General features: G+C 45.5%; 1 protein-coding gene across 3 annotated transcripts in view; it reads left to right on the top strand.

Moving 5' to 3' along the window:
* Positions 1 to 15,447, top strand: part of TATDN1 (TatD DNase domain containing 1) — a 34,866-nt gene that overhangs the window by 6,238 nt on the left and 13,181 nt on the right. For all 3 annotated transcript variants that reach the window (XM_025184930.3, XM_006123583.4, XM_075920158.2), the window contains exons 3-6: positions 1,493 to 1,542; positions 4,965 to 5,028; positions 9,273 to 9,416; positions 9,499 to 9,541. In XM_025184930.3, coding sequence (XP_025040715.1) covers positions 1,493 to 1,542; positions 4,965 to 5,028; positions 9,273 to 9,416; positions 9,499 to 9,541 — 301 coding nt within the window. The remainder of the gene's footprint in view (positions 1 to 1,492; positions 1,543 to 4,964; positions 5,029 to 9,272; positions 9,417 to 9,498; positions 9,542 to 15,447) is intronic.

The raw sequence follows: 15,447 nt of genomic DNA on the forward strand, positions 1-15,447 counted from the left end.
CCCGTCCCAACTGTGAAACCACCAGCATCAGCAGAGCAAGGCAGGGGTGAGGAGCCCTGCCCCAGCCGAAAAACCCCAGCATTAGCAGGACTAGACAGTGAACAGGGAGCCCCTGGCCCAGAAACCTCTGGTGTCAGTCAGGTCAGGCAGCGAATGAGGAGCCCCTGCCCAATCTGGAGAACTCACTGCAGTGGCAGAGCCAGATGGCAGCCAGGTGGCCCCGGGCCAAATAACTTTGGGGAACACCCAGCGGGAGCAGGATGAGCCCCAGCAATGGAACTCCCTGCCATTATCTGTGCCAGGGAACCCAGGGAATCCCTGGTGGCAGTGGGGTTGGGGTGGCCAGGCAGCCAGAGCATCCCCCAGCAGCAGCAGGCTTGGCAGTTGTGTGCGGGGAACTCCTCGGCAACATCAGGGCGAGGCGGGGTCTAGGAGCCCCAGCCAGAGAACCCCCAGGGGCAACAAGGAAGTCTTGGCCGGGAAGCCCTAGGGAATCCTCAGTGGCAGCTGGGCGGATGGCTTCTGAATGGGGGTGTCGGCAGCTGGATAGCCCACAGAACCCTGGCCAAGGCAGAGCCAGCAGCAGGTTGGGAGCCCCAGCCTTCGGAGCCCGAGAGTAGGGCAGCCAGAAGGGGAGCATTGACCTTTCCTGGTCCGAGACTGCTCAGATCCCAAGGGTGCCACACCAGGGAGGTCCAACCTGCATTAACTGACCATGCAGGCAGATCCGCTCTTGAGGGAGTAACAGAAAATTAGTGGGGCTAATTGGCCTAGAGCTACCTACAGTCATGTTAAGTGACACAGTTTCTACCCATAGGCTGTGTCTAGACTACATGGCTCCATTGATGGAGCCATGTAGATTAGACAGATAGGAAAAGGCAAAGGCAAATGAGATGGGATGTGGTTTACCGGGGCTGCCAACAAAGGGCTTTGATGTCGTCAGGGGAGCGTCCAGACTAGCGCGCTGAGCCGACAAACAGCTGATCAGCTGTTTGTCGGCTCAGCACGGCAGCCATGTAAATTTAAATGAAGCCGCGATCATTTAAATCGCGGCTTCATTTGCCTTTGCCAAAAAAACAAATCTACATGGCTCCGTCGACGGAGGTCCATGCAGGCATAGTGAGCTGTCAGATTGTTGGTATGCTGGAGCGTATAGTAACCCCTTAGACTAGTACTGTCAGCAAATACATTTTTTCAGACTTAGAGCTCAAGACAAGAGAGGCATTTATTTAACTAGAGCCTGATCCAAAGCCCATTGAAGTCTATGGAAAATATCTCAGCTTAAATTAGTTTAAGATCACGTTTTTAGTCATTTGCATCATCTTCCTATTGACTTTACAATTAGTTCATCTTTAGGATGTGTCCAAATATTGTTCATATCATATTAAGCGTAATATTGACTATACATAAATGGTTTTATCGTAAAGCAATATTCAAGTTACATTATGTTTTAAGAACGGGACCTTAATTTACCAGATTTTTACTTCTACAGATGACTTTTCGGATGTGATAGAGAGAGCCGTGAAAACAGGTGTTAAAAAGGTAACTTCTCTTACAGCTCATGTATATGTATTTTTGTTATGTGAATTTTAAAATATAGATTTTAGCTGCTGGGATTTTTATGAAGCTGTAACGAAAACAATTTTGTGTTGAAATTAGCAACAATAAAAATGTTAGAAACTTTCTTTAGTATTACAGATTTCTCTGAAAAATCAAAATTCTTTGCACCTGGAATAACATCTCCTTGAGAACAGAGATTAGCTGGTCACAAATATAAGTGTAAGGGCACTTTTTTTTGCCAAAAATATGTATGTGAAACTAGCCATGGCAAGTTCTAATACAAGGCTACACAAGCAGGGAGAGGGGAAGTTTTCAGGATGGATTTTGTTGCAGGAGGCATATAGATTAGTTAGTTTTAAAAACAAAGAATCACCACCTCATTCACAGGAACAGGTGTTTTATAGATTTAACTGGGGGCTGCGCCCCCTGCTCGTTACACTCGCCAACCCCCCTGTTGCCAGCTAGGGCCCCTTCCCCACTCTCCGGCCAGGACCCCTCCCCCGGCTCTTTTTCCCTCTCCCCTCCCTCCAGCCAGGGCCCCTTTTCTCTGCCCCCTCTTCCTCCAGCCCAGTCCTTTCTCTTCCTCCGCACCCCCCACCACACGGGTTCCAGCGCCCCAGAGTAGCTGTTTTTAAAACACCGGCATCTGCCCGCCACGTAGTGACTGCTGAAGCTTCAGCCAGCCACTGTGCAGCGGCTTGGTGGCCAGGATACACCCCAGTCCTGGCCTCCTGCAGTGTGGATCCTGCCGTAGCCCCACCCCTACCTCTGGATCCCACCACCAGCACCCCATCAACTGCTTTTAAAATGGCAGCCACCCTCCACTTGGTGGCTGCCAGACCTTCAGCCAGCTGCTGTGTGGCAGCTCAGAGCGGCTGGGAGTGCAGATCTGGGCATTAGGGGTGGGGAGCACGTACTTATCTTTAGGCCTCCCGCTGCTCCCATTATGCAAAATCTAGCTAGTGGGGCTATGTCTACACTGGTGGGTTCTTGCGCAAGAACGGCTGTTCTTGACTATAACAGAGTTTAAAGAGAAGCTAGATAATTTCATGGAGGTTAGGTCCATAAAAGGCTATTAGCCAGGGGATAGAAATGGTGACCCTGGCCTCTGTTTGTCAGAGGCTGGAGAAGGATGGCAGGAGACAAATCGCTTGATCATTGTCTTCGGTCCACCCTCTTTGGGGCACCTAGTGCTGGCCACTGTCGGCAGACAGGATACTGGGCTAGATGGACCTTTGGTCTGACCCAGTACGGCCGTTCTTATGTTCTTAACCCACGGAGCATCCACACTGCCTGCCTGCTCTTGCTCAGGAAGAGTTACAGTAGAGCGTTGGAAGACAGGGCTTCTTGCGCAAGAGCTACTCTGTTTTCTAACAGGTATAAGCCGTCTTGCGCAGGAGCTCTTGTGCAAGAAGGCAATGTGGACATGCAGCAGGGGTTTCTTGTGGAAGAAAGCCCTATGGCTAAAATGGCCATCGGAGCTTTCTTGCACAAGAGAGCGCCCACACTGCCATGGATGCTCTTGCGCAAAAGCACATATCTTGCGCAAAAGCACATATCTTGTGCAAAAGCACATGGCAGTATGGATGTGTTATTGCACAAAATTTCTTGCACAAAAACCCGCCAGTGTAGGGAAAGGCTCCAGACAGTGCGCTTGCACTTTGCTGTTACCCCAACCTAGGAGGGGGAGCACTCCTTCCCCGCTCAGCAAGACTCAGGGCTTTCTTTCCCTCCCCCTCACCTCTTCCCCCCAGAGCGGTTTGTCAGGGCTCCGGTGCATAAAGCTGGTAGCGGCTGGTTGCCAGAGGAGGGCCCAGGGCTAAGCCAGGCATGGCGGGAGTAATGGCAATGGCTTCTTGCTGTGCTTGTGGCCCCAATGCTCTGGGACCCAGAGAGGAGCTGCTGCCTCCAACTGCTCAAGCCAGGAGTGCTTGGGCTGCTGCCTGCCAGTGCTCCAGCTTTGAACCCTGCCCTGCTCCCCCCCCCCGCAAGATTAACGCACCTATGGTGGCTTTCTGTGGGGGAGGGGAAAAAGGAGGAAACCCTGAGGCTCTGCGACGGCTGCACCTGGAAGCAGCAGTCTAGGCTGTGGGCCACCTCCAGTGGGAGCAAGTCGGGGGGGAGGGGGGGCAGGCCCCAGACTGCCTCGATGGTGTAGTGCACCTCCTCGGACTGGCCCTGGAACAGCCACTTGCAGACCTGGTGCCAGTCACCCTGGACAGCACCCTCCCCCGGCAGCTGAGGAGGTGTGAGTGGGAAGGCAGATGAGGGCGGAGGGGCAGCAGGACGAAAACTTTTCTTGCAAGATGGAGAGTGACACATGATGTGGTCCCACAGGAAAATTTTTCTTTCATATATAGAGTAAGGATAATAAAATATACCGTCTTTTAGCATATATAACCCATGGGTTATGCAAGGTTTTTCATCCCCCCTCCCCCGGCTATACTCGTCCACATGTTATACAAGTTTTTTTTTTTAATTGAAATTACAGGAAGACAAGACTGACTCTTACTTGGTACATTTCCCGAGCCCCCATTAAAATAATAGATTTTCTGTTCCATAGCCATAAGTCGAGCCTTGAGCTGTATGGCCACCGTTGACACTGCCCGTTTTGTTCTCTTTCTGTACACGAACCTACTTCAACAGGTTTTCTTCTAGATTCGGACACTTGGCTTTCTTTCCGCGGCGCGCTCTTTTCCTAGGGTGTAATTTCTCAATCTCTGCTTCTTCCTTTCTCCACTCCTTTTCTCCACTCCCGAACAGACTTTTTGTTGACAGAATATTTTCTCTCTGCTGCTCTGTTTCCATTGTCCTTTGCATATGTCACAACACACAATTTAAAATATGCTGTGTAGAATTTGTGCTTAGGCATGTTTAAAAAGTTTAACCGGCAGTTAGGATGTGCCGCGGTCGACAAGGGATGCCTTTGTTGACCGCTCTGGTATGCCTCGTGAAATGAGGTCAGAAACTCCTGAATTTATAATCCTGGGGTTTTGATACTGACTCCCTAGATGGCTTTTTAAAATTACAAAATCCTTCTAGTTTGATTTCCCCAACTGTAAAATGGGGATCATGTTTTACAAATGAATTGAATCCTCACAGCACCCAGTAAAGTACCTTGAAGAGGAAAATAAAAAATGTCAATATTATTATTAATAGTGATATTGCACCAATTGAATGGACTGTGACTGGCAGGTGGAAGACTCATTTATGTACTACAGAATAAAAGCTACAACTTGGCCAATAGTATATGCACTAATATGTCTCTTGAGAGTCATGCATGGTTTATCAGAATATTAGTATAGTAACCTATAACTGCTAGGTTTTTCTTTGTCTAAGTTCTAATTGTTTGCTATTAATTCAGAGTTGAACACATTTACTAACAATATTTTTCTTTGTTTCAGTTTATGATTACAGGTGGAAATCTACAAGATAGTAAAGATGCGTTGCAACTGGCACAGACAAACGGTATTCTTGCTTTAAAATGCATGATATATATTTAATCCTTTTAGCTATAGATTCTTCCCCTCACCCTTCACCATGGTAATTAACATTTAAAATTACTTATTCCTGGAGCTATTGGCAGAATCCACAATATTCAGATTCAATAAAAAAAATCAGATAGATATATTCCACATAATTTCTTGTAATTACAGGAGGCTTGGAGTGGTGGTGGATATCAGTCCTTCCTGTCTTCTGTTTCTATACTTCTAGATAAAACAAATGGAGGGTGTTTTTGGAGGAGTTCCTCTCTATCATAGAAGAATGTACAGAATAGCAAGCTCCCTTTATTATCTATTTCAGAGATTATGTTCAAAGGGCACCTGATAGCCTGCAGAAGCATACATTGTAGATTATTCTTCAGTCTTGTGGAATTCCAACTAAAGTGATCAACATCATTAGTGCTATATAGCAATATACAGTAAAACTCCGATGGTCCGGCATCTGATGGTCCGGCACTCCTGATGGTCCAGCACCATCAGGAACCCGGAAGTGCTCCGGGCAGCCGGACCAGTGGAGCTGCTCTGCTCCCAGCTTCCCCGATTCAGCCACTGCTAAAACTGACCAGTGGCTGAATCGGGGATGCCTAGGGCAGAGCAGCTGGGGTGCTGCCGAGTAGGTCCCATAGCACTGCCCCTTGGGGCTGCAGGACCAACCTGACAGCACCCCAGCTGTCCCCAATTCAGCCACTGCTGAAACTGACCAGCAGCTGACTCCAGGAAGCCCGGGGCAGAGCAACTCTGCCCCGGGCTTCCTGGAGTCAGCCGCTGATCAGTTTCAGCAGTGGCTGACTTGGGGACACCTGGGACAGAGCAGCTGGGGGGCTGCCGGGTTGGTCCAGTAGCACCGAGGAGCGGTGCTGCGGGACCAACCCGGCAGCACACCAGCTGCTCTGCCCCAGGCGTGCCCAAGAGCAGCTGGGGTGCTGCCGGGTTGGTCTCGTCACACCAAGGGTGGGCGCTACTGGACCAACCCGGCAGCACTCCAGCTGCTCTGCTGCAGGTGTCCCCCATTCAGCCGCTGCTGAAACTGACCAGGAGCGGCTGAATCAGGGACGCCCAGGGCAGAGCCAGACTATCGGAAGGGGGGGCTATGAGGGGTCTGGGGTGGGGTGGGGGGGATGCCACCCCAGACCCCTCATAGCTCCCCCTTCCGATAGTCTGGCAAATCTGATAATCCGGCATCCCTTGGGTCCTAAAGGTGCCGGATTATCGGAAGTTTACTGTAATACAAAGTGTAGTGTAAGAGTGAACTACCAGACAACAGGGTGATTCAGCATGAACAGTGGTGTGAAATGGCTGCATTCTGTATCTGACAATGAAGCAGCATACTACCAACACAAACACTGGCATAACATGCATAGTTGCCAAATACCTAGAAGACTAGACTTTGCTGATGATATCATGCTATTGAATGACACCCTTAGAAGCTAAAAACAAAAATAGGAGGACAAACAGGGCTCAGAATCAGTTATATCAACACAAATATCCTTGAAACCCGGATGCTAAGCTGTAGTGTCCTATTGGAAGGTAAAATCATCAAGCAAGTAGAACAGTTCATTTACCTAGGTAGCACTAGGCTAGCCAGTGGAGTGTTCAGGAAATAAATTACATCAAAGATAAGAAGGACATTCACAGCAGTCACTAAATTCAATAATTTATGGAAAGCAAAGATACACGGTGCCAAAACAAACCTGAGAATTTTCAACTCAAATGTAATCTCATTGCTAACATACATCTGTGAGGGCTGGATTAGATCAGAACAATTAGACAGAAAACCAGATGCCTTTGAAAATAAGTGCCTTAGAAAGATCCTGCGTGTTGGATGAAAAGACTTCATCAGTAGTGAAGAGATCCAAGAAATTACAAACCAGCAGTTTGTCTGCCAGAATCAGAAGGAAATGCTGGATGTATTGGCGCATGTACAGGCAGTCCCCGAGTTACGCAGATCCAACTTATGTCGGATCCGCAGTTACAAACGGGGTTTGCTCCTGGTCTGCTGGAGATCAGCAGACCAGGGAGACGGGGAGCAAAGCCTTGGAGGACGCCGGCAGCGGGACAGCCGCGGCGCGTCTGGGCTGTCCGCTGCCCGCGTGCTCCGTGGCTTTGCTCCCCGTCTCCCTGGTCTGCTGGAGACCAGCAGACCAGGGAGACGGGGAGCAAAGCCGCGGAGCACGCAGGCAGCAGGACAGCTGCAGCGCGTCTGGGCTGTCCCGCTGCCCCCGTGCTCCGCGGCTTTGCTTCGGACGCCTGTGGTAGAGCAGTTTCAGCAGCGGCTGAATCAGGACGCCTGGGGCAGAGCAGCTTGGGTGCTGCTGGGTTGGTCCAGTAGCGCCAAGGAGCGGCACTACTGGAGCAACCCAGCAGCACCCAAGCTGCTCTGCCCCAGGCGTCCCCAAGTCAGCTGCTGCTGAAACTCACCAGCGCTGACTACAGGAAGCTCGAGGCAGAGTTGCTCTGCCCCGGGCTTCCTGGAATCAGCCGCTGATCAGTTTCAGCAGCAGCTGACTTGGGGACACTGGGGTTCTTAAGTTGTATCTGTATGTAAGAACTGGTGTCCAGATTCAGCCTGTTGAAACTGATCAGTGGCTGATTCCAGGAAGCCCGGGGCAGAGCAACTCTGCCTCGGGCTTCCTGTAGTCAGCCGCTGGTCAGTTTCAGCAGCAGCTGAATCTGGATGCCAGTTCCGACTTACATACAGATTCAACTTAAGAACAAACCTACAGTCCCTATCTTGTACATAACCCGGGGACTGCCTGTACTCTGAATTCCAGCACCCAGACTCTCACTTGAAGCTGTCTATCAGAAACCAGTAAGTGTGAAGAAACAAGGGCACCTAAGAACCGTTGGAAGACAGAGCAGAACAATTGGTCTGAACACCATAGAGCAGATGAAAGCATCAGGAGTTTTCCAGTAAAAAGGGCTGGAAGAGACTAATTTTCACCCTGTTCACCTCACACCAGTATTAGAGAATGTAATAATACTTCTCTGCCCCCTTCCCTTCTCAAGCAAGCTGAAATGCTGGTATAGTATTTATGCTCAGGTTTGCATTGTTACATAGTGTGGAGTTTATGCTGTTTTATGCTGATTGCAGTAGCATGACTACCATGAGGAGTTGGAATATTTTTCTCTTTATTGCATTGTTTACTGGTTCCCCCTTCTTCTTCAGTTAGAAAGAAACCTCCACCGTTCACCAAGATCCCTATTTAGCAGAGGATTTAAGCATGTGAATAATCCCATACCTATTCAGTAAAACCTGTGCTTAAAATTCAATATATGCTTAAATGTTCTGTTGAATAAGATTGGGATAATTCATGTGCTTAAGTGCTTTGCTGAATCATGGGATTGACTTCCTTCACAAACACATCCACAAATTCTGTTACTGTAACCTATAGTGTCAAAACTTCTGGACAGGTTACCCCTATGCCTAGCTGAACTGAATTGGTCCCACCCCAACAAGAATTGCATAGGAGCAGGTGGGAGGGGAAAAGTCACATGTTGAATAATGAGCCTCAGAGCTGAAGGTCACTTGATTTGCTTGAACCAGCCTAGTTTCTGCCTCAAGGAAAAAATAAATTCAGTACGAGTCAGAGATGTAAATACCCTTTAAAACAGGTAACTAGTTAAACAATCAAAATTATATTAACTGGTTAACTGTTGTGTGCCCTCCAGGCAGGGGCCACCAAAGCATGTGTCCCACTGGCCATCCTGCTGCAGACAGGGGGCTCCTCCAGCCCAGACTGGCCAGATCCTGCCAGCCAGGCCACTGTGCCATGGGCAGAGAGCTGCTCCAGCCGGGCCTACTATACTTCATTCTGAGGATCTCTGGGGCCAGGACCACCACACCACAGTTTGGGGCTGCTCCAGCTAGGTTTGATGAGGACCAGTTAACCACTTACCGAGTAAGGATGCCGGTAAGCCTAATGATTGTTGGGTAACTGGTTTACCTTTTGCATCTCTGGTATGAGTTGCTGTTTTGGAAGCAAATGACTACAGTGCTATTCTAAAGGTATAATATAATATTAATATATTTTCCATTGTCAGGCTAAATGTCTAATTGGTATTAATTCACCACACAGATAAAATAGAGATAGTAGGAGAAAAATGGTTTTTAAAAATTATTAACAAAATAAAAAAATCTGACAGTGTCTATAATTTGATATAAATGTATTGTATTCCTGGCAAGAAAATTCTAATGCTGTTATGCACTAGACATGTTTTACAGTACGGTTGGCTGTCATCCCACTCGCTGTGGAGAATTTGAGCAGAGTAACCCTGACCATTATTTAGCTGAATTGCAAAATCTCGCTGAAAAAAATAAGGGGAAGATCAAAGCAATTGGGGAATGTGGCCTGGGTAAGTATTGTTGCAATAGGTCAAAATTATTCATTCATTGTATTCTTTAAAAAAAGGAATTAATTGTTCTTTTCTTTTGTAGATTTTGATAGATTAGAATTTTGCCCTAAAGACACCCAACTCAAGTAAGAGCTATTTGATAACTATAGAGATTGATGTATAAATCTTTCTAGTGTTTTTTTCAATTTCTGTTATAGCAACAGGCATTTTATCAGCTACATACCTTATCCTGTTTATCTAACTTTAAGTCTGATAATTTATAATTTTTTGACCAGCTATAATGATTATTTAGTCCTGTGTTCAAGAAAAATCAGATACGTAGGGTGCAATTCACAAAGCAATCTAGGTGGTTAAATTCCAGAGTTAAATAACTAAATCCTAGAGCACAACCTCATTGCAAATTGCTGCTTGACTGCGACCTGTATGCTTAAACTCACTCAGCACCTAACTTTATGCTGTAAAAATTCCATAGATGCTTAAATTATAGACTCTGAGGCTTGTGCACTGATGCTTTCCTCTAGGCTGCTGGACACCTGTCTCTTACCAAAGCACTAGAGCAATCAGAACTGGAGGAAGATAGGTATTGGCCACCTAAATTGCATGCAGGGCCTGGTGTAGTAGGCAACATATGGCATATGAAACAGATTTGGTTCCATTCACAATCTGGCATGATGAGATTATGTAGCGTGACCATTCAGCCAGGGTAGAAAATCGGAAAAGGAAGTGGAGGGTAATAAATGTTTATATAAACCCCAAAATACTGAGACTATCCCTATAAAATTGGGATCTTACTCTCCCTGACTTTGGTGCCCACTTTACAACTTTTATCTCCATGTTTAGAGCACTCACCTGGGATGTGGGAGACCCATGTTCATTTCTTCCCTCTCTGCCAGAGCTGGAGAAAGGATTTGAACAAGAGTCTTTTCTCTCAGTATAGTGCTTGAATTGTGAACCTATGGCATAATCTGATGTGGGGTTTCCTCAGTCTCTTCTGTTGAATCAATTCCATTGTGGAGAGTGATTGGAGCAAGAAGATTGTTTCCATCTAATGTGCTGGCTTTTGTAGATTACAGTGGTTTTTGTGGATTGTTCCTATGATTTTTCTAGGCATCTAGAAGGTGCTGTGATACTCACTGTTGCACTGCTATATCCCTTCATGGAGTGTTGTGTTCATTTCAGTAAAGATTTGGACAAATTAGAGAGAGTCTGAGAAGAGCAACAAAAATTATTAAAGGTCTAGAAATCAAAATCTATGAGGGAAGATTGAAAAAAATGGTTTTGTTTAATCTGGAGAAGAAAGACAGAGGGAACATAACAGTTTCAAACACGTAAAAGGGTGTTACAAGGAGGAAGGTGGTAAATTTGTTCTCTGAGGGTTGGACAAGAAGCAATGGGCTTAAACTGCAGCAGGTTAGTTTAGGTTGCCATCAGGAAAAATTTCCTGTCTGGATAGTTAAGCTCTGGAGTAAATTGCTTGGGGAGTCTGTGGGATCTCTCTCATTGGAGATTTTTAAAAGCAGCTTAGCCAAACACCTGTCAGGGATGGTCATACTTACTCCTGCTATAAGTGCAGTGGATTGGACTGGATGACTTCTTGATTCTATGATTCTATTGCACTCTAAATATTGTTAAACTATTCTTATACTTTATATTGAATCAATGCTTCCTTTTGCTGTAGAATCAATGTAATTTTGTTAGTCACTGGGTAGGAGGGGCATTCACTGACTTTGCTATTTAGGAACTGTCAGGAGTTCCAGTCCAGATGGAAGCCTAAAATGGGTGAGGGAATAAAAGCTAAACTGTAGGGAAGGAAGGGAGTGGAACTGTCAGAGAGGATAAAGCCTGAAGTGGATAAAGAAGCAAGATATTGACAAGGGAGGCCTTAGGAGTAGAGCAACATAGAAAAGCTGGTGAGCAGGCTGGTTTGTCAGAAAGCGAAGCAAGGAGGGAACCAGCTTGTTCTGATGGAGATGTGCTGGTGCTGCACCCAAAATTGGGTTGTGTTGTTGGGGAGGAAACCCTGCAGAAATAAGTAGGGTTATCTAGGGAAGCAGCTGAGAAATACATCTTTGACAGCCGATGATAAACGTCAACAAAATGACCTTTGAACTTGTGGATGATGCTTGCACATTGCTATCCGAGTAGGGAGGGAAACCATGTCGTTCACGGCAGTGGGGAGATTACTTTGGACTTTTCACACTTTGCACCTGCAGGATGAAGGTATAGCTTCCAATTCAGAAGGTTCAGTGGCTTGTAAATAGGTTACAAGCTACAGAATTTTCATGCTACTGCACTAGCCTCTTGTAAGAGGATCAGCCAGGTGGTCAGCATATTTGTTGTTACCAGTTTGCAGTAAAGATGTGAATGATTAGTCAACTAGTTGACTATCCGATAAGCAAATGCTTATCGGCTAGTTGACACACAAGTCGACTAGTTGGTTCCCACCCCCCTCTTGCTGCCTCTATCAGAAAGAGGCAGCAAGCAGGGGGAGAGAAGAGGGCGCTTCAAACGCTGCATGCAGCCCGGAGCCAGCTGGGGACTTCCTTGCTAGCCTTGTGCTTCCCACAGCACTTTCACCTTTGAAGTGTAGCAACAGCCTTAGGGCTGTTGCTATGTTTCAGTGGCAGAGGCACCTTTATTGACTATTTGATTAGCCAATTAATCTAAATTTAACATCCCTAGTTTGCAGTAGCAATCAAAATGTGCTGAATTCAATGGTGCACAGTCTGGTGAACACTGTAGGAGGAGTTGATAATGTCACTTTGAAGATTTTTCTGTTTCCTAAACAAAGCCGAGCCTACTAAAATAAATCTTCAAAGTCAAATTATTCTTCCCACTAGCTAACAGACAACTGCCTGAATCAATGTGGTCACTGAATCATAGAATCGTATGGCTGGAAGAGGCCTCAGGAGGTCATCGAGTTCAGCCCCCTGCCCAAAGCAGGACCAACCCTAATTAAATCAACCAACCCTAACTAAATCAAGTGCTCAACTTACACTTTTAGTAGCCTAGAGGGAAAACCTCTAATCAGCCACACCTAAATTAGAATGGGAGGGTAGAAGAGGTAAAATAAAAAAGGGGGATCATCTGTGAGTTGCAGAGGCAAGAAGTCTCTCCCATCTGATTGTTCAGTGGATTGTGTGAAATAATTGGTTATTTCAATTTATGCCAATTTCTGTTGGCTCCATTTTATTATTTTTCTATGTCTGGGCAAATTACTGTTAAAGAGTTTTAAAATTGCATGCCATAGTGTTAAGTAACTCTTATGTTTAGAGTTTCAAGATAAAGGAAAGTTTTCAAATTAATAATTACAAAACCCACATAAGGACCCTGAAAGAACAAAACCCCCAAATTGTGGCATAAGTGTAGCCAATTTTCCAGGTGCTATCTTAGAGGGAGTCAAGCTATTATAATTAGTAAGATTGGTAGCAGTTAGCCACATGACTACCCTGGAAGAGAAGAAACATGGTGACATGGTTTCCCACTAGATGTTACCTATGACTTCGAAGTTCATACTTAAACATTTTCTGCTATAGTTTAACTTTGTTTCCTTTGGGACAGTTTTCTGTGCAGATGAGAGGGTGTGTGCCTCCTGTCTTGCACAGCCATTCTTGATGAACAAACATCCTTTGGCAAAGCTGCCCCAGGAGCAGTTTCTATCAAGTTTTCCTCCTTCTTCTCACATTTTGCAATGTAGAAATCATAAAAATTGGCCAGGCGATTAAGGGATATGAATTTAACGTAACAAGAGTAACTTTCAAATTGATGGAATTCCTTTAGCATATTATCTGGATACTGTTTTATATTCATTTGGATACTTTGGTTAAATCATATTTTGGTTGCTAGTTATTATAACTTTTGTGCTTAAATAATTGAGTTGATTTGATAGTTGTTTTGTTGTTGTTGTTTTAATAATAACTGGTGTGGTTTTTTTTCTCCCCTCTCCCTTGGGAAGCATAGGCTTTGTCTCTTGATAGATGCTGGTTCTCTGGTGCTGCCACTTACTCTTTTTCACATTTGTCATGTTTTTCTTTCCCAGTTCTGTATGTTCTGAGAGTAGTTATCATATTAAGTATTTATTAATAGTCTTCCAGTCCATTCTGGAGCTGTACATCTTATGTACCTACATGTGGAATGGAACTTCCCTTTTTTTATGTGTGAGGATAGGAATACTCTGTGCTAATTAATTTAATAACAAAATATTTAAAAAATCAGCATGTAATAAGTATCATTTTGTTGGACAGACACCATTGTCCTCTTTCCTTGTCCAATTAATGCTATGCTTCAAAGTGCTTACAGTGAGTCTGCTATGCATTATTGACTATAAGATCTGCATAAAGCACCCCTAATGTGTTTCCATATTAGTTGTAATTTGCCAGTCTGGTGACAGCTTGGCAGACATCCAACCATAAATGATCAATGTAGCAATTTAGAGACTGAGCTAGCTATCAATAGAAATTGACATAGTTGTTGAAATATTTATTGGTTTGCTTTGGAAAGTGTGTTAGGAAAACTTGCACTCTAGCTGGTTTCCCTCTGCTAACTCTTCCATACGTCTTTGTAGAGCTCCTGCATGACTACTGCTGACTCTTCATCCATCAGAGAATAGCACAGTGTAGAAAAAGGGGGAGGGAAAAAGCTGAGAGACTAGGTTAACCAGATCCAGGAAGAAAGAAGACAGATAACAGAAGAGATGAAGAGGTTAAGTTAGAACGGGGTGGGCAATAATTTTTAAAAGGGGGCCACTTCATAAATTTTTGAAGTCTCCCTGAGCTGCCCCAGAAGCGGCAGTTCTCCTTCGAGAGTTGTCTCTGTGGGTGCTCTACTCAGGTCTCTGTGTGTCCTTGCACCTCTGATTGGAGATTTTGCCTAGTAGTGCCTTCTCGCGCTGCGCTTGCACAGTTGCTGTCTCACACGGTTTTCATCCGTTAGATGCGCACACGGTGCAGTCTTCCCTCAGTTACTTTTCTACCCTCCTAGGCTAAAGATGGAGTCACAGCAGTGCCCTCCTTTCTGACAGAAAATAAATAAATAGTATATTTAGTTTACGAGTTAATAGTTTATAGTTAGTTTTACCTAGTTCTTTATTTTAAAAAACACAAAAAAAACACTTCCCCGGTTTTTGCCAAGTTCTGAATCCTCACGTTCGTTCAACATGCCTGGCTCTCCTGGCTTCCAGAAATGTGATTCATGTTGTGACTCAGTGCTGGTTTCTGATGGACATGCATCCTGTATTAAATGCTTAGGTGAAAGCCACATAGCTCAAAAGTGCCCGCATTGTCAAAATATGATGGCCAGAGCGAGGAAAGACCGCAAACTGAGGCTGAAGAATCTCCTCTGGGACAAATCCCTCGAACCACCAAGGGATAAGTCCCCAGAGACACAGGCACACTCAGCACCCCCGTGAGAGGACTAGTTCATCACCTCACAGAGGCTCTCCAGTGCTGCAGGCTTCCCTGGCATGAGCACTGCCCGCTTTATCCTGGGCCGCTTGTTCCCTGGTGCCGTCTACTTCTGGCACTGTGGAAAAGCGAAAACTGACCTCAGCTAAGAGAGCTGAGTCGGAACTGAAATGGCAAACTACTCCGTTGGCACTCACCGATTCAGCTAACTGACCGGCACCGAAAAAACTGGACATGCTGCAACCACTGGCACCTACAGGCATCCCAGCACCAATTGAACTAGCTGGTTTCAGTGTGAGATATCATTGATTCAGTGTGGATGCTATCTTTCAAAAAAGCAGATTGCTTTTTTGATGTGCTTTGGCAGTGTGGACGCTCTCTTCCAGAAAAGCTTCTTCCAAAAGAAGCCTACAGTCTAGACGTAGCCTGAACTAGAAGGAGAAATGAGGAAGTAATAATAGTGATCCTAATGTTGATACTTCCACTGAGAAATGATGCACCAATATTTAAAGTCTTTCTTGGTAGCCTACCAGACAAATAAAATAATTGGCAATCTGCTATATAATTGCAGCTGTTCGAGTATACAGCTGGTCCCTGATTTACAAACGAGTTACGTAACAAGCACTTGG

The sequence above is a fragment of the Pelodiscus sinensis genome, chromosome 2 (assembly GCF_052426305.1).
Source record: "Pelodiscus sinensis isolate ZL-2025 chromosome 2, ASM5242630v1, whole genome shotgun sequence".
Lineage (NCBI taxonomy): Eukaryota > Metazoa > Chordata > Testudines > Trionychidae > Pelodiscus > Pelodiscus sinensis.